This window comes from Xenopus laevis, chromosome 7L (assembly GCF_017654675.1).
Source record: "Xenopus laevis strain J_2021 chromosome 7L, Xenopus_laevis_v10.1, whole genome shotgun sequence".
Classification (NCBI taxonomy): Eukaryota; Metazoa; Chordata; class Amphibia; order Anura; family Pipidae; genus Xenopus; species Xenopus laevis.
The window spans coordinates 20184912-20212597 of NC_054383.1; the positions used below are offsets into that span (position 1 = coordinate 20184912).

General features: G+C 41.1%; 1 protein-coding gene across 4 annotated transcripts in view; it reads right to left on the minus strand.

The window, feature by feature from the left end:
* Positions 1 to 27686, minus strand: part of exoc6.L (exocyst complex component 6 L homeolog) — a 176479-nt gene that overhangs the window by 111511 nt on the left and 37282 nt on the right. For all 4 annotated transcript variants that reach the window (XM_041568650.1, XM_041568648.1, XM_018225184.2 and 1 more), the window contains exons 2-5: positions 19292 to 19463; positions 16916 to 16963; positions 16640 to 16730; positions 10651 to 10696 (exon numbers count right to left, since the gene is read on the minus strand). In XM_041568650.1, the coding sequence (XP_041424584.1) occupies positions 10651 to 10696; positions 16640 to 16730; positions 16916 to 16963; positions 19292 to 19463 (357 nt within the window). The remainder of the gene's footprint in view (positions 1 to 10650; positions 10697 to 16639; positions 16731 to 16915; positions 16964 to 19291; positions 19464 to 27686) is intronic.

Consider the following 27686-nt stretch of genomic DNA (forward strand, 5'->3'; position numbering starts at 1 on the left):
CGTGTGCAAATCACTGAAATGTATATTAGAGGAGTTAAATATTCTTTCTGTCTGGAACTGTTTTTTCAGTTTAATAAGTTCAAACCGACATACGGTTAGAATAAATAATGCGGTCGCTGGATGTGTAAATGTCTGGGATAGAAAAAGCCTTGAATTACAATTCCTTGGATGTGTTTTTGGATTCTTTCATCCATCTCTTAAAAGAGCAGCTCCGCACGGTATGGCCTCTCAGGAGACAACTCTATAACGGTATTAAAATCATACAAACACTTTTATTCAAATTCTACAAATCAGCTTATCAGAGCACTGTTGGTTCATCTGGAAGGTTTTTGAATGCTGTTGCTGAAATCGGAATTAGCATAATCCAACTTAAACCCATTCTTGAGCCCCTTGCTAATTATACATATCCCCAGCTCAAGACCTTGCCCTTTCAACATCTGCTCCAAAAGGAAGCTTTCAGTCTTTTTAATTTGTAGGTTATTTGCAGGTCAGGAACTATGCTACCCGCCTTGAATTTGATATTTAAGAATGTGTTAAATAGGGCTGTGCTTGGATTTTAATGTAGAAAGCCACATCTGTTCTTCAAACGTTTTGAACTAAAAAGTGCAAAGGATCTGTCCTCTATATTTATTTGTGAAGTATGAAGAATTATATACATTTGCTGAAATTCAGCAGATCCTTTATATGTTCTAAATGCGTATTGTTAGAAACTCATACTAATATACACAATAGCACAGCCGTGCAAAAGAGTTACTGTATTTAATACAAGAAAAGTTATTGAAAAAGAATGGCAACAGATACTGACAAAACAACAAACGCACAACCACTGAGCCCTGAGATAAGATCTCTGGCAAGAATGAATATTCATTATACAGATTTTATAGATGGAAATAGTGAGGTCGAGAGCCTGGGTAGTTCCAACAGAAAGTGGTGACAAATATGGCCCCAGATACATATATATTTATCAAACTCTGAGTTTATCTCAACATTTTCTGCTACAAACTCCGATCAAAACTGGTCGTGTTTTTTACGCTTATTTATTATTACATATTCCCGAAAATTTGCTTTGCTTTGAAGTTTTTTCTGATTTTTCATAGGATTTTCAAGATTTATTCTGTTTTCCCCCCGAAAACTCCTTAAACTTCTGGGTATTGCACGAAACCCAGCGCACATCAAAAAATCACTGGGACTTCTCCCATTGACTTATATGCAACCTCAATAGGTATGGGATGCCGGATTTTCTGATTCTGACTTTTCCATCCGGGTTTACTAAATTCCAAAAAATTTGTGATTTTTTAAAAGTCAGATTTTATTTTAAAAAAATCACTAATTCTTTGTGATTTTTGCATTCAGAGTTTAGTAAATAACCCCCCAAGTGTTATTTTTTGGTGACAGGCACAATAAAGTTACTATAGATGTAAAAGTGTTGCTCTTATTTGTCAGTGATGGTAAAAACTCTGCTTTATGCCACAGAATGTTTGTCAACAAAAATGAAAAACAGCTGGATATAATGTATAAAAATGTTTAAGACTATACATAAATTGAGATCACAATGTAAGAAGTAAAGATAGAATAAAAGTAAGATTTACAGCAACCAGTAAGACAAATTGTGATACATAGATAACCATATGTAAAAATAAGACCTTCTGTAAAGCTAATACGAATGTTTAAAATGCAAGAGAAGGACAGAAGAGAAAAAAGAGAAAATGAGATAAAATGACACAAGGAAAAAAGATAAAAAGGACAATAGAATATGGGCACAGAAGAAGGAAAAGCACAATGGAAATGGAGGAAGGTTGACAAATTCGGAAGTATTTAGGGAGCATAGAAAAAGCTGAAGATGAAAAGAAAGAATGGAACGAGAACAAAAGTGAAAAATTACAAATTGCACAAACTCAGAATGAAGGAAAAACAGGATGAAAACTCAAGGAAGGAATATTCTGGAGTGGCACACAGAGTAAAAAAAAAACACAACTAAAAACCGAGGAAGGTGAATAGAGGGAAACAGTAAGGGGCCGATTCACTAAATTCGAGTGAAGGATTCAAAGTAAAAAAACTTCGAATTTCGAAGTATTTTTTGGGCTACTTCGACCATCGAATGGGCTACTTTGACCTTCGACTACGACTACGACTTCGAATCGAAGGATTCGAATTAAAAATCGTTCGACTATTCGACCATTCGATAGTCGAAGTACTGTCTCTTTAAAAAAAACTTCGACCCCCTAGTTCGGCAGATAAAAGCTACCGAAGTCAATGTTAGCCTATGGGGAAGGTCCCCATAGGCTTGCCTAAGTTTTTTTGATCGAAGGATATTCCTACGATCGTTGGATTTAAATCCTTCGAATCGTTTGATTCGAAGGATTTAATCGTTCGATGGAAGGAATAATCCTTCGATCGTACGATCGCAGAATTTGAGCTAAATCCTTCGACTTCGATATTCGAAGTCGATGGATTTCAATTCCTAGTCGAATATCGAGGGTTAATTAACCCTCGATATTCGACCCATAGTGAATCAGCCCCTAAGTAAAAGTTAAGAGAAAGAAAACTCAGAAAGAAAAGCAAGAACAGAAAAATAGTCAATGGACAGGGGCAATAGAGGGGAGAAGGGAAGTAAGACAAGAAAGAATTCCTTGTAAGTGGAAATTTATATCTGCTTTCTCTAATATCTCTATGTATAGGTCAGTAGAATATGAAGCAGTTTAGGGATATCTGATTTCCAGTACAGGATGAGACCGCAGCATACACTTGAAGGCCAACAGCACTCCATAGACAGATGTCATTCAGGGATCTTGGGCAAAATATATTTTATTAAGTTTTGCAAAATTCCCACCTTTTTGGGAAATGAATAAATTCCTAGAAAAAGTAGAACTGGCCCAGACAATTATGCACCATTTTGGACTCTCCATTTCTCCTTCCTCCATTCTCATTTTGCCACAGAACTGCACTTTAGGTAGTTTTGACCAAGCCAACTTGCCTCACACCATCTTCACCTTGCAGTTCACCTTTATCTACAGTTTACCTTGGAATAAGTTCATACTTGCAAAGTGTAAGATACAGACACATGCTCTACTCCTGCTTTCTGGTTTTGCTTTACCTTCTAAATGCCACTTCTGTGACTGGAGGAATTGAATAAAGTCGTCCCTTGAAATGCAAAAATCTTGAAATATATAGATTTATACATTTTACTGCAAGTCTTTAACAAAGAGGCAGATAAAGTGTCAGATAGCTGCAGGGCTGCGAGTATGAAATCCCTGGGATAAGCTATCACGACAAAAAACCACAATAACGTCTATTCTACTTGCATCTCCTTTGTTGTACTCAACTGCAAAAATGAAACATATCAAATATTTGATATTTAACCTCACTCGATTGAAGGTTACAAGGAATGCAACCAGACTGTTCAGCTATACCCACACAGAGAATTTTGGGTAAGAGTCTAGGAGCCAACTTGGTGTCCACATGGATTAGGTATCTGCACAGTGATAAAAATCTACATCACCCGTGTTCCTTATATTAACATTTTTAACACAGCAGCCATCTGATCTACAAGAACCACGTTCCCCCCTAGTCTCATTAAGAAAGCAGATCATATCATGAAACCGACTTTTATGTTTATGTACTTCTGTGGAAATCCAAGAGGTAATGTGAATCCCTTAAAGAAGAATTTTGAGCTGAAAAGCAAGCAGCTCTTAAATGAAAGAGTATTTTTAAGCATTTGTAGAAAATATTTTCATATCTTAACAACTTCAGGTTTTTCAAATTGCATTTGTCATCGTGAGAAACGTCGTCTTCGGGTTCAATAGGAAATATATTTCAAAGTTTGTTTTCAAAACCTCTTTAAGGGGCAGATTTATCAAGGGTCGAATTTCTAAGTGGAAAATACTTCGAAATTCGACCATCGAATAGAATCCTCTGACATTCGAATTCAAAGTGGGAGGATTTTATTCATCGTACGATCGTATTCCGATCATAGTACTATCGTACTCCGATCGTACTTCGAATTACATGATTCGAGCGATCTTATCATACGATTGTACGATTTTCCTTTGAATACAAAAAACTTAGAAAATTGCTCTGGAAGGTCCCCATAGGCTAACCTAGCACTTTGTCAGGTTTAAGTTGGCGAAGTATTGAAGTCAAAGTTTTTTTAAAGAGACAGTACTTCTATTATCGAATGGTCGAATGATTTTTACTTCGAATCAAAGTAAATTCGAAGTTGTAGTATCCTATTCGATGGTCGAAGTATTCAAAAAATTACTTTGAATTTAGAATTTTTTTACTTGGAAAATTCTCTCTAATTCACTTCGACCCTTGATAAATCTGCCCCTGCGTATCCTGCTTCTCTCTGTTATCTGCCATCTTGCATTTCAATGGAAACACCAGGGGGCAAATTTACTTATGGTCGAATATCGAGGATTAATTAACCCTCGATATTCGACTGTCGAAGTTAAATAAACTTTGAATATTGATTTACCGCAAACAGTTCGATCGAACGAAAAATCGTTCGATCGAACGAACGATTAAATCCTTCGAACCAATTTTCTTCGTCCTAAAAAACATTAAAAAGCCTATGGGGACTTCGGTAAGTTTTAGGTGGCGAACTAGGGGGTCAAAGTTTTTTTTTAAAGAGACAGTACTTTGACAAATGGTCGAATAGTCGAACGATTTTTAGTTCAAATTGCTCGATTCGAAGTTAAAGTCGTAGTCGAAGGTTGAAGTAGCCCATTCGATGGTCGAAGTAGCCAAAAAAAACCATTCGAAATTCGAAGTTTTTTTTATTCTATTCCTTCACTTGAGCTAAGTAAATGGGCCCCAGGTATAAGGGTACAATATCTGCTCCCAATATGAGGGCACATAAGATCACTTCATGGCCCAAAGTAGAACCACAGAAATCTTTATTCAATGAGACGCAACACAAAATCTGCACTTTTACAGCCCCTTTCTGGATACAAAGGGGCTTCTACAGGTATGGGACATGTTATCCAGAATATTCGGGACCTGGGTTTTTTTTCCAGATAACGGATCTTTCCATAATTTGGTTCTTCGTACCTTAAGGGGGTTATTTATCAAAGGTAGAATTTGAGGGAATTTTTTTTTTTACTCTAATAAATTCGAATGAACTCACAACTTGAATGGGACGTTATTTATGAAAAAAAACTCGTACTTTGAATATTCAATCAATGAGTCCCGATCTGAAAATTCAAATTGAGGTTTCCTCCAAAAAAAAAACTTGAATGCCAGGAAGGCAATTAACATATTCAAATGTATCTTTCCTTAATTTGTATTACCGTGCCTTAAATCTACTAGAAAATCAAATAAACCCAATAGGCTGGTTTTGCCTGCAATATAGATTTATTATATCTTAGTTGGGATCAAGTACAAGGTACTTGGAAATACATTCAAAAATTGGTATTATTTTGATAAAAAAAAGTCTATCGGAGATGGCCTTACCGTAATTCAGAGCTTAGATAACCGGTTTCTGCATAACGGATCCCATACCTGTACTGGCATCAATGCATTGCAGGTAGGCAGACCATTGAGATTTGCCAATCCATGTGGGTGGCCAAAGTGTATAATATCAGAAAACCAGCTGTCAGAATTACTCTTTAAACTACCGGACGTGAGCCTGTTTTAATATCTGAAAAAACACAGATCTCTGCAGAAATGTCTACTAGGAACTGGCAGAAAACAAAGTCAAAGTTTAGAACCCCCGAAACCTTTGTGAAAGATTCGGCCGAATACCGAACCGAATTCAAACCCTAATTTGCATATGCAAATTAGGGGTGGGAAGAGGAAAACATTTTTTACTTCCTTGTTTTCTGCGAAAAAGTCACGCAATTCCCCTCCCTGCCCCTAATTACGCCCCTAATTTGCATATGCAAATTAGGATTCAGATTCCGTTTGGCCGGGCAGAAGGATTCGGCCGAATCCGAATCCTGCTGAAATAGGGTGAATCACAAACCGAATCCTGGAATCGGTGCATCCCTAAAACAGAGTCCAAGAACTGGTGCAGGGTGAAGGCAGGCAGCAAACAATCAAGTAAAAGGCCAAGGTCAAGGGCATCAGAATATGGGGACCAAGCAGGACAGGAACATACTTACAGGATTCAGGACTTTAGGCTACAGAATTCAGGAACAGGAATAAAGGACAAGAACTTTGTCACAGCAGAAAATGTATTGATCCAGCACCCTGGTATTGGAGAGGCAGGCTTAAATAGCTCATTCATTTAGCTATTGCCTGCAGTTTGATCACATATGGTGTCAGCCAGGGAATACAGAGGTACAGAAAAATAGGTCATTAATGTAAACCATCAGACCTAAGCCACACTGCCTCCTGTAGCTCAACCTGGAGGAGCAGTGGCCAGTATACCTTAGGTTCTAAACCAGGGAGTTCCTAACACCAGGGGGCATGTTTATCAAAAGTCGAGTGATAGAGTTGTTTTTACCTCGAATGACCTCGAAACTCGAATGGTATCTTATAAAAGAAAAAAACTCTAAAATGTGAACGAATGTTACCGACCTGAAAACTCGAATCAAGTTCGAACAGAAATCAAATAGTATTTTTTCTCCGAAAAATACTCGAATGTCAGGAAGGCTATTATCATCTTCAAATGGGTCAACAGATCTCTGCCATTGACTCCTACATGAACGCGGCAGATTTTAGGTGGCGTACTATTGAATTCAAGTTGTTCGCAGGGTTGAATTCGAGTTTGGATTTTTCCAAACTTGAATTTGTGAGTTGTGACCAAAAATCTGGCTCAAAAATTCGAATTTACCATTCAAACCTTAATAAATGTGCCCCAGGTGTGCTTTTCAGTAAAATGGCAACATTGGTGAAAGCTAAATTAAAATTGATGAATTAAATGTAAATTAAAAATTCTTTCACACTGTATGGAGAAATGTATTTCCTGGCAGTCATGAGACAGTCTCTATATGCTTTCCAAAATCTTGAGGTCCCCTTAGCCCCAAACATAGTGACATGAACACTCCTCTAAGTCCAATAACAGCTAAGGTACAAATATGTATTCCCTTTCCAATTTCAACCTAGTTGCCTTCAGACTGGAACACCCACTACCTTGTATTAATCCTCCCTTAAAGGTATTGTTCACCTTTCAATTAATTTTTAGTATGTTGTAAAGAGTGATATCCTGATGCCATTTGCAATTGGTTTTAATTTTTTATTTGTGGTTTTTGCGTTATTTTGCTTTTTTATTCAGCAGCTCTCCAGTAATCAGGGTCGGACTGGCCCACCGGAACACCGGGAAAAATCCCGGTGGGCCCCAGTCCTTGTGGGCCCCTGCAACTTTGCTAATGCTCTGATCATGCGCTCCAGTTTTGCGCAAAAAAAAATTTGTTTCCCACAGCTATACTGTCCCCCCTCCCCCTGTACCTAGTGGGCCCTTCGCCACTCCATCTAGTACCCATTTGCTGCTCCAGCAACTCTACTGTCCCTGCTGCGCTCCAGTTGGGCTAATTTTTACTGATGTGCGCCCTGATTATGTAATTCGCTGGCGCCGTTCACGTGGGTGGGGGAATCAGAGAGCATCGCATCAGGGAGGGAGCGGATGTGAATGAAGAATACTGGTGCGGTTCCTGGTCTGTACTGATCGCTCCGCTGGGGAGGTCTGACTGCCTGTGCTGCTGGCACTATTCCCTCTCAGCTGCAGCTGCCTATTGCTACCTCCTTGGCTACTTCTCAGCTGGTGAGCAAACAATCTGATGGGGGGAGGTGAGTCAATAAAGTGGGGGGAATATGGAATGTGTCTGTCTGGGCCCTGGGTGTGGAGGAAACAAGCTGCCAGTGAATGTCTTAATCCCATAATCCACACATACTGTATAACCCTGACTGCCCTCCACCCTGAGGAATCATCATTTGTTTGCCTCTTTAAATTTGCTGCCCCGTTTTTTTTTTTTATATTATTGCCCATTTTCATGCTTCTTTCCAGTTGCTACATTTCTCCATCTCTCTACTACTGGTTGAGCTATAAATTATTTTACTGGAACTGGGTGGGAGTATGCTAATAATGAATTAATTAAGTGTAATTATCTTCAGTCCATGCCCCAGTGATCTTACAATATATAGTCCCTATCACATTCCCATCAGTCCCTATCCCAGTGAGCTTACAATCTAAGTACCTATCACATTACCATTAGTCCTGCCCCAGTGAGCTTACAATCTAAGTTCCCTATCACATTCCCATTAGTCCTGTCCCAGTGAGTTTACAATCTAAGGTCCCTATCACATTATTTTCCCTTGTGGGCTTTCATGAGTAATGGGCCCTTCAGGTTCTCTGGTGGGCCCCAGGTGTCCCAGTTCGACACTGCTCCAGTTTCAAATTACCAAATTACCCTAGCAACCAAGAATTGATTTGAATAAGGGACTGTAATATGAACAGGAGAGGCCTGAATAGAAAGATGAAGCCTTACAGAGCATTTGTTTTTTAGATGGGGTAAGTGACAGTCTACTAGAAAACCATAGGTCCATTCTCCATTTTTCATTGGCCCATCGGGAGAAATGTTAGTTGCAGCATAGAAAATAATTTACTATTGTTCGATTTGTCCGAACCATTTCTCCTACCTGGGACACACATTACTGAACAAGTATTTTTGATTTCTCCACTGAACAGAATGGCATTCAACAGTCAAAATTTGAAGAGCTGACAACTTTGTCCACAAATTCATTCAAACTTTTTTTTATATACTAAATTCGTGGGAATCATTCAGTTTTCCCCAGTTCCATACTTGAAAGTAAGCAACATGTTTAATATACACATATAATGTATGAAAACTAGAAATACTGAACTTATCTTTATTATCTGAGATCAATGTATTTTTTGTTTCATTAAACTAATTGCTTATAAGGTAACACCCAGGTGAAATCCAGCAAATATTTAATTCTAGGAAGGGTACAGACAAGGTCACCTGTTGTTTTTAATGTAAATGTATTTATAATGTGCTATGAGAAATTACGCAGCTATTAATGAGGTACAGTAGGACGGGATCATTATTTCTCTGTTCCGACTGTGCTCCCCTAAGCTCTAATTTATTGCCTGTCTTTAAAATTGTTTTAGATGATTTAAAAAAAAATATATTCTATTGCCGAGGCACTTTTTATTGCAATTCATGCTGTTTAACAAAAAAATTGTATTTTGAACCCTTCGGTACACATTTGAAGAATTGGTCTATTTATATGCAACATCTGTTCAATGCCAGCATATGAATGATGATGATAAATATGTAACTTATTCAGGGATCTACTTGCTAAGGGGCTGCCATTTAAGGCGATACCATCTGCTGAGTGGGAGGAAAAGGAATTTACGGGAGGCAAGCAACATTAGTAATAAGGCGATATCTTGGGACATAGATGATTCGGGTAGATTATAAGGAGCAGCAGTGGCGTAACTATAGAGCAGGGGTCCCCAGCCTTTTTCCACCCGTGAGCAATATTTAGATGTAAAAGAGTTGGGGAGCAACACAAGCATGAAAAATGTTCCTGGTTAGTGCCAAGTAAGGGTTGTGATTGACTATTGGTAGCCCCTATATGGACTGGCAGCCTACAGGAGCCTCTGTTTGGTAGGACACCTAGTTTTTATGCAACCAAAACTTGCCTCCAAAAATGGAATTCAAAAATAAGCACCTGCTCAAAGGCCACTGAGAGCAACATCCAAGGGGTTGGGAAGCAATATGTTACTCATTAGCTACTGGTTGGGGATCACTGCTATAGAGCAAGTGACCCTGCGGTCGTGGAGGGGGCCTGGGGAACATGAGGGCCTGGTTTTTGGGGTCTGCTTCCCCATAGCAGTAAACAAAACTCTCCCCACCTCAGCCGCTTTCCTACTTGTCAGTGGGGAGGGAGGACACAGCAAGCAGAAAACACTAGTGGGATGCATGACCTGGGCAGGTTGGAGGCAGGGAGTGGGCCTCTATGCCCCTCCAAAGATTTTTTTGCAGTGGGCTACAGCTTACACTAGTTACACCGCTGAGGAGCAGCAATATCTTAGGTGTATGGATGCAACCGAATCCAGGATTTGGTTTGGGATTCGGTCAGGATTCGGCCTTTTTCAGAAGGATTTGGAGGGAAATCGCATGACTTTTTGTCACAAAACAAGGAAGTAAACAATGTTTTCCCCTTTCCCACCCCTAATTTGAATTAGGATTCGGATTCGGTTCGGTATTCGGCAGAATCTTTCACAAAAGATTCGTTGGTTCGGCCGAATCCAAAAAAGTGGATTTGGTGCATCCCTACTTAGGTGTTATTTACACTGTGCATATTTTTCACACTTTTGCATCCAGCTCTGCACTTTCAAGAATAGTTGCAGGCAAATGAAGTGCAAAGACCTACATCTGCCTCATGAATACAGTGCGGCCTAAATTGGCAATGCTGTCTTCACATGGTGAAGCAAGGGAAATCACACAGGCATATTATAAATCCAATCCAGTCCTATCCCTTTCAAGTACTAAGGACAGGACTGTTTTATACCCATCAGCACTGTACCTAGCTCTGGATATTTATTCCATGACAGCAATGTCCCTGCCGCAAGTCCAATGTGAATAAGTGCTAATGGGTGCAGGGCTTGTAGCAGGGGCATTGTTAATTAAGGCATCCTATCTTTAACTGTATTTTAATGTATTAAAAAAATACAAATCTCACCTCTTTCCGCTGATTTGTTCTTTTAGTTTGCTGTACATTTCCAGCACTGGGCAAAAGGATAAAAAGAAGTAGAAAATGAACATTATGACAAATATACAATGGCTCTGACATTGTTAACCTTTTTTTTTTTTGCAAAAACATCTGTAATCTTAAAGTTGGGACCAAAAATGGTTAATCAAATATAAAGTTTGTCCAAGTCAAGTAATGAGACCAGTCCCATTTGCCTCAAGTATTCTAACTGCTCTAGACTAGTAAAAGCTAACTGATGATTGACTGCTGTGCCAATACCATAATTCACAAATTTCATTTAAATGTAGTTAAAAAAATATATATATACATATCCTGAATACATGAGTGCACACCAGGAGCCTTTAAACAAAAACTTTTTTTAAAAGAAGAAGTTTTTATAAGAACATTTTATAAAAACAGGCCAAGGTTTCGGTCTCCCTCTAAGACCTTTATCAAGACCGGGTCTTTTAAAAAAGTTTTCGTTTAAAGGCTCCTGGTGTGCACTCAAATATTCAGGATATGCATATACCGGTAAAACAATTTTGTGAGTAGCACCCGGGTCAGTTGTTTCTAGTAATGGTGTGCAGAAATCCAACATTTTTATATATATATATATATATATATATATATATATATATATATATATATATATATATATATATATATATATATATATCACATACATATAATTAATTGCTGGGGGTTACTAGACCTAGTGCAAACATAACCCCAGTACTTTTTATTGAAAGTAAAGGTATTGGAGCTGTAATCCAGAATGCACGAGACCTGGGGCTTTCCGGATAACGGACCCAGCTCTGTTGAAAGCCGACTGACTATTATCATTTAAATGGACCTCAAGACTCAAGACTGAAGACATCAGCATTGAGACATCACAGATTGCTAATTATTTTTTCTACCTGAGGTCTGAGAGTTTAAATTTCAACCCAATGCAGCTCTAATAAAAGGCATCATTCAGTCCGAGCATTTCTTTGCTCTACTTGTGATTGCTATTCAATCAAGTGAGGCAAACCGGCTCAGCGGTGCGAAACAACATCCCCTTTTTTTGTTTTGCTTTGTTTTTTTTTGCCTTGCTCTTGAAAGGTCAAGCTACTGGCTTTTAAAGGGCCACTATACTGGCATTTTGTATTGTTTATTTGCCATTTATTCTCACTATGGATTTGTCTAATGGAAATATTAGAAGCCAAATATGTATTTATCTTCCTTTTATTATTCCTCCTCAAGTTCTAGGAAGGTTTTAGTGGGTCAGCTTTCAGTTGTAGACCTGCCTAATCAACTTCTTTAGGCAAGGGAAATGAAGCACACCATTATTTTCGGCACTTGCCTTTAAATCATTTATTGCAGCAGAAAAGTGGCTCAATCTTTCGGGGACAACCCCTTCCTCAGGTGAATAACGTTTTGCTCCTAAGGAAGGGGTTGTCCCCAAAAGCTTGTGGCACTTTTCTGCTGCAATAAATGCTTTAGGGTAGGGACACACTGGGCGATTTGGGGAGATTTAGTCGCCTGGCGACTAATCGCAGCGACTTTTCTCCCCGAATGCCTCCCCTCACTCTGCGCCTGGATAAAATGAAAAGTCGCCGGCGCTAATCACACACGGCGATTCGTTTTCCGAAATCGCCCGAAGTTGCCTCACGAGGAAACTTCGGGCGACTTCGGAAAACAAATCGCCGCGTGTGATTAGCGCAGGCGATTTTTCATTTTATCCAGGCGCAGAGTGAGGGGAGGCATTCGGGGAAGATTGGTCGTGGAAAGTCGCGGCGATTAGTCGCCAGGCGACTAAATCTCCCCAAATCGCCCAGTGTGTCCCTACCCTAAAAGTCAAGAGCCAAAAATAATGGTGTGCTTCATTTCCCTTTCCTAAAGAAGTTGTTACAGTTGGCTTGGAAGCGGCCTGGGATTGGATGCACCCTGCAAAAAGTAAGTGGTGTGCAGAAGAACAAAGTAATTTAGACCTTCCCAATCAGCCATTTTTACTCTGGTTAAACAGATCACATTATATTCCTCTTATAAGATGCCAGAAGGAGGTATGGCCTAGCAGAACATGACGTAACACATTATTACAGGCATGGCCAACAGAGCATGGTCATAAATGTAACTCTCTACAGCAAGGAAAACGCTCTTAGATTTTTAGATAGACTAGATGCCATGATTCTATGTCAGCTCCTGTACTAAGCAATTCAAGCAACATCATTTAGGCCACACCTTAAAGGGATACTGTCATTTTTCAAAATGAATCTGTTATAGTGCTGCTCCAGCAGACTTCTGCACTGAAATCCATTTCTCAAAAGAGCAAACAGATTTTTTTATATTCAATTTTGAAATCTGACATGGGGCTAGACATTTGTCAATTTCCCAGCTGCCCCTGGTCATGTGACTTGTGCCTGCACTTAAGGAGAGAAATGCTTTCTGGCAGGCTGCTGTTTTTCCTTCTCAATGTAACTGAATGTGTCTCAGTGGGACATGGGTTTTACTATTGAGTGTTGTTCTTAGATCTACCAGGCAGCTGTTATCTTGTGTTAGGGAGCTGTTATCTGGTTACCTTCCCATTGTTCTTTTGTTTGGCTGCTGGGGGGGGAGGGAGGGGGTGATATCACTCCAACTTGCAGTACAGCAGTAAAGAGTACAGAGCAGAGCACAAGTCACATGACTTGGGGCAGCTGGGAAATTGACAATATGTCTAGCCCCATGTCAGATTTCAAAATTGAATATAAAAAAATCTGTTTGCTCTTTTGAGAAATGGATCTCAGTGCAGAATTCTGCTGGAGTAGCACTATTAACTGATTCATTTTGGAAAAAACAATTTTTCCCATGACAGTATCCCTTTAAAGGACACCTGTCACCCAACAATTATTTTGCCCACCAGTGGTGTCGGCAACAATAGTTTTTTGAGTTTTTTATTTAATTCCCACTGTGAGTGTTATGCCATCTTCGCCAAGAGGGAACGCCCAGCACAGACAGCCATGTTTAGTGGCATGCATTTGCATACTGAGCGCTTCTCCTGGCACGCTTAGCGAGCTAAAGCTATGCCACTATTGTCAGAGCTACAACATGAAAATATGCACCAGGAGCAGACTAGCGGGGCAACAATTTTTAAGTAACAGGTGCTCTATACACATATACTGCATGCCTGTATGCTACAAAAATGGATACTACACCCACCATGAGTTAGGCTACACCACAACTAATAAATAAAAATAACTTAATGTATGAAGACTATCCCCCACTTATCTTTACTATTCCCTTCCAATTCTGCTACTATCTTTTAATCTTTCCTTGTTTTTTTCTGGTTGAGCTCCTTCACTCTACCCATCTGTTAATTTAAAATGCAAGGGGCCCATTTACTAAAATCAAATTTAGTTTTTTTCAATGAATCTCTAAATTTGTGGTTTTCCTATCTTTTTTTAGAAGCTCTAAAATTTTGAGATTTATTAAGTGTAAAAAATTTTTTTTAGAGGTATTCATATTTTTTAGCACATCATTCATCATTATTTTCCGCTCATACTTTTTTATTCGGATAATTTAATAAATGTCATGACATTCGTAATTTTAAAGAACGTGAGTTTAGTTTTGTTTCAAAAACCACTAAAATCCGACCTCTGATAAATGGGCCTCCATAGTTAATATAGAATATAAAAAATGTAAACATTCACTTATGAATCAAAGTTTTAGCCTCTAGTAAAAGGACTTTTTTTTAGGTTGCAAAAGTACTCTCATGAACACCCCTTAAGGGCTAGTAACAAGAGACTATTTATCAAGCCTTTAGGTGTATTAAAGGAATAAATGAGTAATATTTAAACAAAATCCAAGAGTTGGGCACTGGATAAGAGCTCTTGTGATCCATAATGACCCTCTGGAAGTGGAAAAATAATGGGACCAGAGTGTAGGGTAAGTGTGTGAGTTTCTGCCTATTGAAACATACTGTGTAAACCACTGGCACTGCCCTGTATGCAAAGGTCAACAACAACCTTAATTCATGTAAAAACTATAATATATACTGTAAGAAAGGCTATCCCTGGAGGATATTTTTCCGTTATTTTTTGTATTAGGATTCAGAAAACAGGTAATCGGTTTGTAGATATAAAGGGTCATTTACTAAGACCCAGGCAGAAGTGCAGGAGAACCGCTGTTACTGGGCTGCTGTTTACCCTTCCAGCACCAATACTGTAGTTATGGCCCTCCTAATGCCTGTTCCTTCTAAAGCATGTTTTGTAGGAACCTCCAATTACTAATAATTACAATATCACTTATATTACTGCACATAACTATGGACAATAACAGTTGCATGGAAACATAATGGATTGATACACGGAGTGGAAGAAGAAAAGAAGGGCCATATGAAGCATTATAGAACTGGCATATGGTTGTGAGATACTCAAAAAGGTTACTGTCTGGCATGTTTGTTGCCCTGCAGAGAACAATTTGGAGAAGTTATGTGAGCCGGGCTGTATTGGTGAAGATAGACAGCAAAACTGTGGTTGTGTGAAACACTGCAGTAATATTTATCAGAAAATATGGAAAGGGTCTCTTATAGTATTTTACCTTGGAAGCCAAATGGAAACAACACACAGCAATCCTTGGTGTTTCCATCTATGCACAGCATGTCGGGAGATGTACTGGAACACCAAGGTTGTAATTAGCCATGGGTAACTTTGTGTTGGCCGGACTGAAACCCATAGGACCAGTGGATTTACAATGGGGTGGGAGGATGTGGGTCAACACAAGCACTGCAGGTAGCAGGCAGGTAGGGGACTGATGTTTTTATACTGTTTCCCCCTGGTGACATCACTGCACATATTCCAGCCTCCTTCAAAGACATCACCAGAAATTTTCTGTCCCAGGCATTGATATCTATACCCCATCCAACTCTGACATGGATCTTGTTAGGACACATAAGGCAGTTGCATATGTCGGGCTCGGTTGGGTGCAGATCAGGATATGCGGGCTTTGAATAGGTATGCATCTTTGAATGGAAAATACAAATGGCAGTGTAGAAACCGGCAATTTCGACCAGTGCCACCTCATGTGCAGTCATTGATTTTGGCCAGAAAACTCTCATTTGAGCATTTTCCGACAGAGTTATAACTTTCCTTTCAGTAACTGCACACACAGGGCAGTAATGAGAAGAAATGGTGGTCTAACTGCCTAGTGTGACATTAGCCAAAATGGCAGCTTATAATGGAGCGGCATTTGGTAGCTGTTTCTTCATTATGGACCCCTTGGCCCCTTCTAAAGCTATGTTGCAATATCTTTCACAGATGAGATCTAGATTGAAACAGGCTGCAGTTTGGGCTGGTGCACAAGTGAAGATTGTCTACAGGGAGTCATTTCCATGTCTACAGGGTCAGACTGGGCCCGCGGTATACTGGGTAAAAACCCGGTGGGCCCCATCCCTTATAGGGACCCGCCAACCAGGACCTGCACCCATCCGCTGCCTGCACTGCTGCCCGTGTTGCCTCCTGATCTTCCGCCTCCCGAACCAGACTGAGAAAACGGGTACGTGCAGCAGTGCGGGAAGCCAGGAGGGGGGGTTGCAGCAGCGGGGGGGGCCTAGAGGGGGGTTGTGGCTGGGGGCCCCTGTGTTGGAAGCCCCGGTGGGCCTCAAACCCTCCAGTCCGACACTGAATGTCTATAGCCTTAATTCCTTAATTCAAGTCTCTCATTTTGTGTTTGAAGGCAATGCTATTTATGTGGCTTAAAACATGCAAATACGTTCTGGTTTCAGAGTTTCACTGTATTTATTATAATGTAGTGGCACATGGCTTCAGTCCAATCCCATTTAAATATGTGATGCATAATCTCTGCACAAATCAAAATTATCCGTGTTATCGCTATGTAAAGCCTTTTGGAGTTGCCTTTCAATTTGTCTTCATATGGCTTTTTGATCTTGTTTTGGGAGCCATAATGCCACTAAAAAATAATAATACACAAAGTATATAGGCAAAGTTCAAACTGCATTACTTACCTGGAAGGCACAACTGGAGTTTATCTATGACAGTTGCAATATTTCTTTGCTGGATTCTACATCGGATGCTTTCTTCTGTTTTTGCAATGACCTTAGATGCAAAATACACACAGCGATGTTATAAATAGTATCCCTTTACTGTGTAATGGTTTGGCAAACTCGTTCCGAGGGTATCCATTCAATAAACTGAATTATATTTCATTGAAGATAATTCAACATTATTTTAATTTAAAATATAAAATGTTTAATGTGATAAATCTTAGAATTATTTCTCACCTCCTTCCCAGCATCCTGAAGCCTTCGGTTAGTATCGGTAACTTGGACCTTAAAGAAACAAATGGACCTTGGTCAGACAAACAAGCCCATACTGCCCTGATGTAACTGCTCACCCTTGTAATCAGATCATGATTCATGAGAAAGTTAGGACAAAGAATTGCAAAATTCAAATTAACTCTACAGTTTGAACTTGAACTTTTAATCACAAAGACCCTTTTGTTTCCTCTTATTACTGGTGACAGTTTGTACTAACAGATTTTGTGGCAAACTTCTCAATTTTAGTTGGGATTTTTGAACTTTCATTGTTTCCGCGGGTCTGTCAAACAATTCAAATCACTGACCCAATTGGCCAGTGGTCCCCTTTTGATAACCTCAATGAGCTCTATGTGCCATTCATTGTCTGTAGGAAATGGCTGACGGCATTTTCTTGTAATTAAACATTCAACGACTGGGTGGTTGGTTCACATCAAACATGGAAATCTCCAAGCCACAGCAATATTTTTCATGCCGCAGGTGCAGGAAAAGCGCGACCTCTGATTTTCCCACATACTAAGTGACTCATTAGGTCATCATAATAAGGAAGCACATTCTGGTTTATTAAAAATCTCATTAATTTCCGAACAAAGATGTCCAACGACCTCATTGAAGCTGCATTTTGTCTCTTGTTATCTGAATATCATTTATATAATGCCCTGCGAATCACAAGCTCTGGTGAACTGCGTTTGTCCCTTCAGCTACACATATTTTGTTCCGAGCTGTGTAAAGAGACCTAAAAGGGACTGTTCAGTGTGACCTCTGTCTCAACTAAAACACTTCTCGGGTGGTGGAACCACAGGTTTCCCAAAGTTGAACCATGACCACAAATTACAACTGATATCCGACACGTAACGGGAGTCTTTGAACATTCCATCTCAGTACGGGAGGAGAAATCCAGTGTGGCGGTGGCAACAGAATTGAGAAAGAAAAAGGAGAATGCTCTTGGGCTGCTAAATGGTTAGACGCCTGGAGAGTTAAAAATCTATCTTTAAATGAGTGGTTTGTGTTGATAAAAAACAGAAATAAATAACAGAGACATGAAATTTCAGATACCGAGTCCAGACAAATCTTGCCAATTGCTGTTACGGTATGGAACCTTCATTTCATAATTATAACAGTGATCTGAAACAGTTTCATGCTTGGGGTTTTGAGTTCCTACATTCCCAGATTATTTTGCAGACTAGAAACAAAAGAGTTTTTAGGGGCGTACCCCACCAGACCTGTTAATGGATAGCTAAGGGGTGTGTTTGCTCCTGTCAATTGACATTTTTTTCCTGCAAGTTATTAATGGTTTTATTTATTTAAAATGCTTTGAAGTATGGACCTTGTGCTTTTGTAACGGTTTCATTAGATACAATACTGAGACTCTGAGTCTATTTAGATGCCAAATGATTAAAGGAGGTACAAATATCTTCTGCCCCAAGTGGCAATTCTTGATCCCTTAAAGGACCAGTAACTTCAAAATTTCTTTTTTAAAAAATTTGTTTGCATACAAGGAAAAAAAAACACCAAGACATATTTAACTTTAAGAAGTATTCATTAAGAAAAAACTTACTTAAACTCCACTTGCGCTCCTCTTCAGAAAAGGCGATAGGGCGGCGATCCATCATGCAGTGCTTGATTTCTCCTCCCTGCCTTCTATAGGAGATAGCCAGGGAGGAGAAATAGAGCACTTCACAATGGATCGTCGACCTGTCGCCTTTTCTGTACAGTTTCAGTAAGTTTTCTCTTAATAAAAACTTTGCGATTTTAAAGTTAAATATGTCTTGGTGTTTTTTTCCCCGTTATATACAAACAATTTTTTTTAAAAAAAAAAAATTGATATTACTGGTCCTTTCATATACCATTAGTCTCCTTTCTGTTAAAGGAGTGGTGCACCTTTAAGGGCAGAGACAAACGTGGAGATTCGGGGAGATGTAGTCGCCTGGCGACTAATCGCTTCTTCTTCAGGAATGAAGTGAAATCGGAAAACTTCGAGACTTTTGGCGCATGCGCAGTAGATCCGTACCAGCGAAATGCTCCTACTGCGCATGCGCCAAAACGCCGGTCAAAGCAGGAAGAAGATTGCGTGGAAGAAGATGGTGTCTGTGAACTACATGGACTGGACCTGCGCAGAAGGGTAAGTAACAAGTTAGGGGCATTTGCCCAGCGGAACAGGTAGGCCAGGGGGGAGGAGGGAGGGGAAGCAACACAGGGGAGGGTTTTTGCACCCACTGGGTTTCCTTCTCCTTTAAGCTGATAGCATTTACTGGCAAGTTGTTTGAAAGTAAACTGCTGATAGAATGATATGGGTTATCACTATCAGACCAAAATTCCAGATGAGGATACAGGATTCCTTACCTTCAGCTTCTCGGCATCAGCCCTTACTTTTAGGAGTTCATTAATTGCTTCTACAAAACCCTGGTGATGGAAATTGCACATTTTCTCAATTTCTCTGTCGTGATTGCGAATCCGGGCGTCCAGCTTTTCCATGAATCTTTGGTGTGCATTTGGTTGGTCATCATATACAGAGCTGGGAAGAGAAACATTTGTAAAGTACTTGCAATTCTGTTGGCATAATAATAGGCTCATGACCTTTATTTGGAAACGTGACAAAAAAAAACGATGTTGAAAATGCACATAATTCTACTTATTACACAACGTTTTAAATGTGTACCCTATTAAAATATACACCTAAAATACCAGGACTGCTCGCCACTTACCATGTATCAGTGGTTTTGAAGGGCAAGTCAACCGCAAAAAAAACATTTGCCTAATAAAAGAAAATATTATTCTAAGCAACTTTGCAATATGCATTCATTACACATTTTCTGTGGTTTTTAATTCATTTGTATATATGTTAAGCTATTGAAAGCAGTGTTTGTCTGTCCCTTTCTATTCTCTGCATTGATGTCTAAAGGCATACACGGGCCGATAAAAGCAGACAGACCAAGTCGGCAGCTTATTGGCCCGTGTGTGGGGCCATCCGACGGGCGTCGCCGATTGATATCTGCCCGCAAGTCGGCCAGATGCCGCAAGGGCAGGTTAAAAAATACTATTGGGTCGTGGCCGCATCTTTTCGGTGATGCGGTCCCGTGATCCGACCGCCCGTATGGCCTCCATTCTGATCCGATCGTTGGGCCCTAGGACCCACCATTGGATTATGCCTGATATCGCCCACTGGAATGTGGGTATATCGGGGAGAGATCCGCCATACGACATGGCCAAACGAGTGGATCTCCCTGTGTATGGCCACCTTAAGACTTATGATACAGTGCTTGCAAGGATATGTAAAGCAACAGAGCAGGAGCTCCCCCATATGGAGGAGAAAGAGCATATCCACTCCAATTAACAACATTATTTTAATAGAGAAACAGAACAATATAACCAAGGACATATTGGTAGGGAAATTATAACTACTATGAGATCATGATGCTAAGGACAATTTCACCTGCTATCCCACAGCCACACTCCCTTCCCAGAGACTATTATCCCACTGTTACTATAGGCACCATCTCTCCCTACTATACCTACTATCCCACAGTCACACTCCCTTCCCAGAGACTATTATCCACTGTTACTATAGACACCATCTCTCCCTACTATACCTGCTATCCCACAGTCACACTCCCTTACCAGAGAATATTATCCCACTGCTACTATAGGAACCATCTCTCCCTACTATACCTGCTATCCCACAGTCACACTCCCTTCCCAGAGACTATTATCCACTGTTACTATAGGCACCATCTCTCCCTACTATACCTGCTATCCCACAGTCACACTCCCTTCCCAGAGACTATTATCCCACTGTTACTATAGGCACAATCTCTCCCTACTATACCTGCTATCCCACAGTCACACTCCCTTCCCAGAGACTATTATCCCACTGTTACTATAGGCACCATCTCTCCCTACTATACCTGCTATCCCACAGTCACAGTCCCTTCCCAGAGACTATTATCCACTGTTACTATAGACACCATCTCTCCCTACTATACCTGCTATCCCACAGTCACACTCCCTTCCCAGAGACTATTATCCTACTGTTACTATAGACACAATCTCTCCCTACTATACCTGCTATCCCACAGTCACACTCCCTTCCCAGAGACTATTATCCCACTGTTACTATAGGCACCATCTCTCCCTACTATACCTGCTATCCCACAGTCACACTCCCTTCCCAGAGACTATTATCCTACTGTTACTATAGACACCATCTCTCCCTACTATACCTGCTATCTCACAGTCACACTCCCATCCCAGAGACTATTATCGCACTGCTACTATAGGCACCATCTCTCCCTACTATACCTGCTATCCCACAGTCACAGTCCCTTCCCAGAGACTATTATCCACTGTTACTATAGGCACCATCTCTCCCTACTATACCTGCTATCCCACAGTCACAGTCCCTTCCCAGAGACTATTATCCACTGTTACTATAGGCACCATCTCTCCCTACTATACCTGCCATCCCACAGTCACACTCCCTTCCCAGAGACTATTATCCCACTGTAACTATAGGCACCATCTCTCCCTACTATACCTGCTATCCCACAGTCACACTCCCTTCCCAGAGACTATTATCCCACTGCTACTATAGGCACCATCTCTCCCTACTATACCTGCTATCCCACAGTCACAGTCCCTTCCCAGAGACTATTATCCACTGTTACTATAGACACCATCTCTCGCTACTATACCTGCTATCCCACAGTCACACTCCCTTCCCAGAGACTATTATCCCACTGCTACTATAGACACCATCTCTCCCTAATATACCTGCTATCCCACAGTCACACTCCCTTCCCAGAGACTATTATCCACTGTTACTATAGACACCATCTCTCGCTACTATACCTGCTATCCCACAGTCACACTCCCTTCCCAGAGACTATTATCCCACTGCTACTATAGACACATCTCTCCCTACTATACCTGCTATCCCACAGTCACAGTCCCTTCCCAGAGACTATTATTCCACTGCTACTATAGGCACCATCTCTCCCTACCAGGCCCGGACTGGCAATCTATGGGTTCTGGCAAATGCCAGAGGGGCTGCTTTAATGTGCCATAGAAAGTCAATATCTAGTAGGCTGGTGGGGGCTGTTTGTATAATAAATAAAAATGCACATGTGGTTAGAGATCAATTTCCATTATTCCAAATTACAAATGTAAGTAATGATCGCCATCTAGTGGAAATACAAGAAATGCAATAGAAAATGCAAGTCTTCGAAGTCTAAATGCATGTAACAGGGCTGTACTGATTGTATTAGAATCAAATTGCAATAATCTGGATTATCTAAACATGTTGGAATTTTCACGTGGTCTCGTAACCACAGTATTTTTGTTAGTGCTACCTAATAATAATATATAAATGTGTGTGTGTATATATATATATATATATATATATATATATATCCACAGAGATGACGGCACTCCAGTGTGTAATCAACAAGGCAGGAACAACATCTTACTTCAAAGGTTTATTGTAGACCAACGTTTCAATTCCGCACTGGAATTTTCGTCAGGGTGAAAAACAGTGCATAACACAAACTACAGGGTTTAAATGTCCCAAAATGGCGCCAAAACACCCGTTGCTAGGGTCCCATAGCAACCCCCAGTGAGCAGGGAACGTGAGAGGTGTTGGGGAATAAAGAGCTACGCATAACAGTACATTCTGGCCCAGTAGTGTATAGTGTACATCAAAGTGCTTAAACAGTAATGTAATGAGAAAGAGCCCAGTCTCTCAGGGGTTTACGCAACAATCCATATCGCTGTGAGGCAGAGGTGAACCGGAAACCCGGAAGTATCCGCCAGCGTCCGTGGCAACCTTGCGCCGTTACCGTTGCTAGGCAACGCGCCCGACCCGTCTGCTCTCCTGGACGTCAGAACAGGAGATTCCATCTAGCCGCACTAAGTGCTAATGGATCTCCCTTCGTAGGATCGCATGTGCAGATGCCCCAGCACACCAACGGAGCGCTGGTGCGTCTTAATGCGTACCCACATCTAGAGTCCAAGCAAGGGCTATATTGATGTCACGGACAGCTGCTTGTTCACATGCCAACACAATAGGACAGCACCACGATCTGGGGATATGCCCAGAAGGGCAGACTGGGTTCAAAGTCTCTAGGGGGGTCACGCCTGCTACCCCACATACACTTAGACCCCATAAAGGGTACGCCTACACCCTCCGGGTCCTTAAAGCACATAAGGGGTACGCCAGCTACCCCAAGTACACTATGTACACCTACTAGTTCAGGGTCATTGGAACCAAAAATGGGGTACACCTGCTACCCCAGGTGCACTAAGTCGGTGATGCAGGGTACGCCTGTCATCCAGCCTTGGGCATAAGACAGATGTGTACTGGAAAATGCGTAGATATTAGTGGACAAGTGAGAATAAAAACATAGATATGTGTTAGACAGCAGGTAAGTAATCAGAACCTGGACAGAGCAGGTATGCAGGCTAAAGTGTATATCATACAATGAATTTCAGTCATTGTATTGTATTGCTTTCATTGCTCTGCTGGTCTATAATGATTATTATCTTTGACTGAAATTCATTGTATGATATACACTTTAGCCTGCATACCTGCTCTGTCCAGGTTCTGATTACTTACCTGCTGTCTAACACATATCTATGTTTTTATTCTCACTTGTCCACTAATATCTACGCATTTTCCAGTACACATCTGTCTTATGCCCAAGGCTGGATGACAGGCGTACCCTGCATCACCGACTAAGTGCACCTGGGGTAGCAGGTGTACCCCATTTTTGGTTCCAATGACCCTGAACTAGTAGGTGTACATAGTGTACTTGGGGTAGCTGGCGTACCCCTTATGTGCTTTAAGGACCCGGAGGGTGTAGGCGTACCCTTTATGGGGTCTAAGTGTATGTGGGGTAGCAGGCGTGACCCCCCTAGAGACTTTGAACCCAGTCTGCCCTTCTGGGCATATCCCCAGATCGTGGTGCTGTCCTATTGTGTTGGCATGTGAACAAGCAGCTGTCCGTGACATCAATATAGCCCTTGCTTGGACTCTAGATGTGGGTACGCATTAAGACGCACCAGCGCTCCGTTGGTGTGCTGGGGCATCTGCACATGCGATCCTACGAAGGGAGATCCATTAGCACTTAGTGCGGCTAGATGGAATCTCCTGTTCTGACGTCCAGGAGAGCAGACGGGTCGGGCGCGTTGCCTAGCAACGGTAACGGCGCAAGGTTGCCACGGACGCTGGCGGATACTTCCGGGTTTCCGGTTCACCTCTGCCTCACAGCGATATGGATTGTTGCGTAAACCCCTGAGAGACTGGGCTCTTTCTCATTACATTACTGTTTAAGCACTTTGATGTACACTATACACTACTGGGCCAGAATGTACTGTTATGCGTAGCTCTTTATTCCCCAACACCTCTCACGTTCCCTGCTCACTGGGGGTTGCTATGGGACCCTAGCAACGGGTGTTTTGGCGCCATTTTGGGACATTTAAACCTTGTAGTTTGTGTTATGCACTGTTTTTCACCCTGACGAAAATTCCAGTGCGGAATTGAAACGTTGGTCTACAATAAACCTTTGAAGTAAGATGTTGTTCCTGCCTTGTTGATTACACACTGGAGTGCCGTCATCTCTGTGGATATTGATGTTTTCTTAAGACTGGCACCCAGGACTCTATGTACTTATGGTGTGCGATCCTCATACTGTGGGACTACTATATATATATATATATATATATATATATATATATATATATATATATATATATATATACCAAAAAAACCTGAAAATATGCGTTCACCTTACCCCCCCCAATCTCTCAGTCCTGTTCATTCAACCTAAAAATTAATTTCAATGCTTTTGATCTTCAAGTGAATGTAAAACTGATGAGAGTGCATTTCTAAGCACTTTTGCAATTTACATTCATTATTTCATTGTATTTTGTTCCATCCAAGTGTACTGTTAATATGAATGCATTTTGTTATAACGGTGCCACCTGCTGGTAAGTTTCCAACCATTCTGATCACCCAGGTGTTAATGAATTTGTCAGGAGAAAGAAAGAGGGCTGCTCTGATGTTCTTCTGGTTAGGAAAGATGGGAGAAAATGTATCTTGAGTTTTCTAATGTTTTTTTTCTTCTCCTAACTAGAAGGACATCAGACTAGCCCTCTCTCTCCCCTCCAGCCATCCCATCTATGGAACAACTCTACTGACCAGGGTTGTATTTTGGTCCAATCCAGCCCTACGTATCGGACCTAAACACGCCCCTACGTCATGCCCGATGACTTCACACGACGTATTCAACGGAAGTGACATCAGCGTACAATGCGTGTGACGTCACTTCCGCATTCTTCCTCACTCCCCCTATCCCTCACCCCCTTAGCTCCGTCACCGGATTTCCTATGGAAAGGGGAGGGTTTTTTAAAAAAACAAAAACAAAAAAAATAGGTACCCGAGGGCCTGTGCCTAGGGCGGCATGGTTTTGAGGGTGGCTATTTTTTTTTTGTTTTTTTAAAAAAACCCTCCCCACCCTCCGCCACGGATTTCAATATAAATACGGCCCTGCTACTGACTCCCTAAGGTTCTGCTCATTCTAAAGTTTGCCTTGAAACTCACCTTGTATGTATGATCCTTCCTGACAGGTCTCAAGCTCCTTTCTCCTTCTGTAATGTTCCATAAAAGCCTTAAGGTAACTTTTAATATGTTAGAGTGGCCAATTCTAAGCAACTTTGCAATTCATTATTTATTTTTCAGAGTTTTATAGTTATTTGCCTTAAATTCTGACTGTCTGCAGCTTTCAAATGGGCATTGCGGACTCCCTTCTAAAGCTCTGTAAGGCTACAAATTTATTGAATATGAATAGAACCTCTCCTGTTCATATTCCAGTCTCTTATTTAAATCAATGCATGGTTGCTAGGGTAATTTGGACCCTAGTTACCAGATTGGTTAAGATGCAAATTGAAGAGCTGCTGAATAAAAAGCTAAATAACAAAACAATTCAATAATAAAAAATGAAAACAAATTGCAAATTGTCTCAGAATATCACTCTCTACATCATACTAAAAGTTATGTCAAAGTTGAACAACCCCTTTAATGGCCACCCTTTCAACTCAGTGTCCGAGAGTGTCTAGCATTGCCCCATACTATTGCCCCAATACCTCTGCTGCCTCCTCTAATGCCGGCCCTGGGGATTAGTATTCTGAGCAAGTAGCTACGTTGGTGGTAGGGAAAGATGGGTGAAAAGGGGGACAGGGTGGAGTTGCCGAGTGGAGAGTAAAAAGCAGAAACGGTGACATTGGGGGTTAGGGAGTGAGTAATTCCCTTGGGAGTCCTTGAACAGTGGTCCGGCTCTGGTTGTCTTGCAGTGCTGGGGTCCTAGGTTCAATTCCAACCAGGGCACTATCTGCAAAGGGCTATATAATGTTCAATAAAAGCCTGTTTTTCACTTTTTCACAGAGCCAATGGTAGCAGGACAGACAAGAGACAAGGAAAAGAGAGGAGCATGGTCATAGAGTCATATCAGATGGAGTCAACAGTAGAAACGGAGAAGCCATAGCCAACTAGTATGAAAGTAAGGAGCCAAAAAGAGCGGCCACAATGGCCTAGAAGGCAACTGCATACAACTTGCACCTACAGGAGGCGCCATATAGCCGTCTACGCTATGGGCCACTAGAACATGCCCAAAGAGGGACTGCAAATAGGGAGGGCTGTCTCTATACACCACCAATGAAAGAAGAAAAATATATGGCCGAGCAACATCACACAAGTCTCCTCCAAATAAGAGATAGGTAATAAAGGGGGGTTATGTAAGTAAAAGCACTAAGTTGACCCAGGAACAGTAACCCATAGCAACCAATCAGCATGTAGCATTTCCTGGTCACCTGTTTAAACAATAACATCGTATTGGTTGCTATGGGTTACTGCCCCATGGCAAACTTAATGCCTTTTATTACAAATGGCGGAAAGAGTCATGCGTCTGCTGCTTGTCTAACAACTCACAGCAACCTATCAGCAGATAGAATTTACTGATCCGCTGTGTAAAACAAATATCCGATTGGCTGCTGCGGATTTACCAGGGTACGTAAATGTAACACTTTTTATTGCACAACCCCCACTTTTTCTGAAATGTTTCCCGAATTGTAGGAGGGGAGGCAGAACTAGCCAGCAGGTGGCACTGTTGTTGCATCTTAAAATCTTGACACCTACAAAAAATATATATATTGTTCACTTGAATTAGCAATAGGCTTTAGACGCGGAATAAAGAGACATATTGTTAGACTTGTGTCCCATAAGTCACAAAAGCAGATAATGAAGCGACGCTATTAAACACATTATACAGTTGTTTACTTTCCAGTGCAGAGATTACAATGTCGGAAGTTTTGACACAACATCCAGCTGCCATGGAAAAGCCTTGCATGTCTCAGCCTGGCATCACAAACAAACCACCAATTAAGTGATCATAAAGCCAGCGTTGGGGCAGTGTCTGCCATGTCTCGTGTGCAAACAGACGTAGCATTAGAATGAGCCCTATTCATTGATGTCACCCCCTGCCACTCGGATTCCTCACCCGGTCTGTTACTGGCGCAATAAAGCAGGGCAATAAGATGGATATCAGCTCCAATAACATCACAATTTAATTAAATCTTCCTATGTGGCACCCTTCCAACGGGCCTGATATTGCTCTGCCGTAGCGCTTTAACTGAGAGATAACGTTTATTTGGGTGCTAACCTCATATACACAATAAAATCGCAATATAT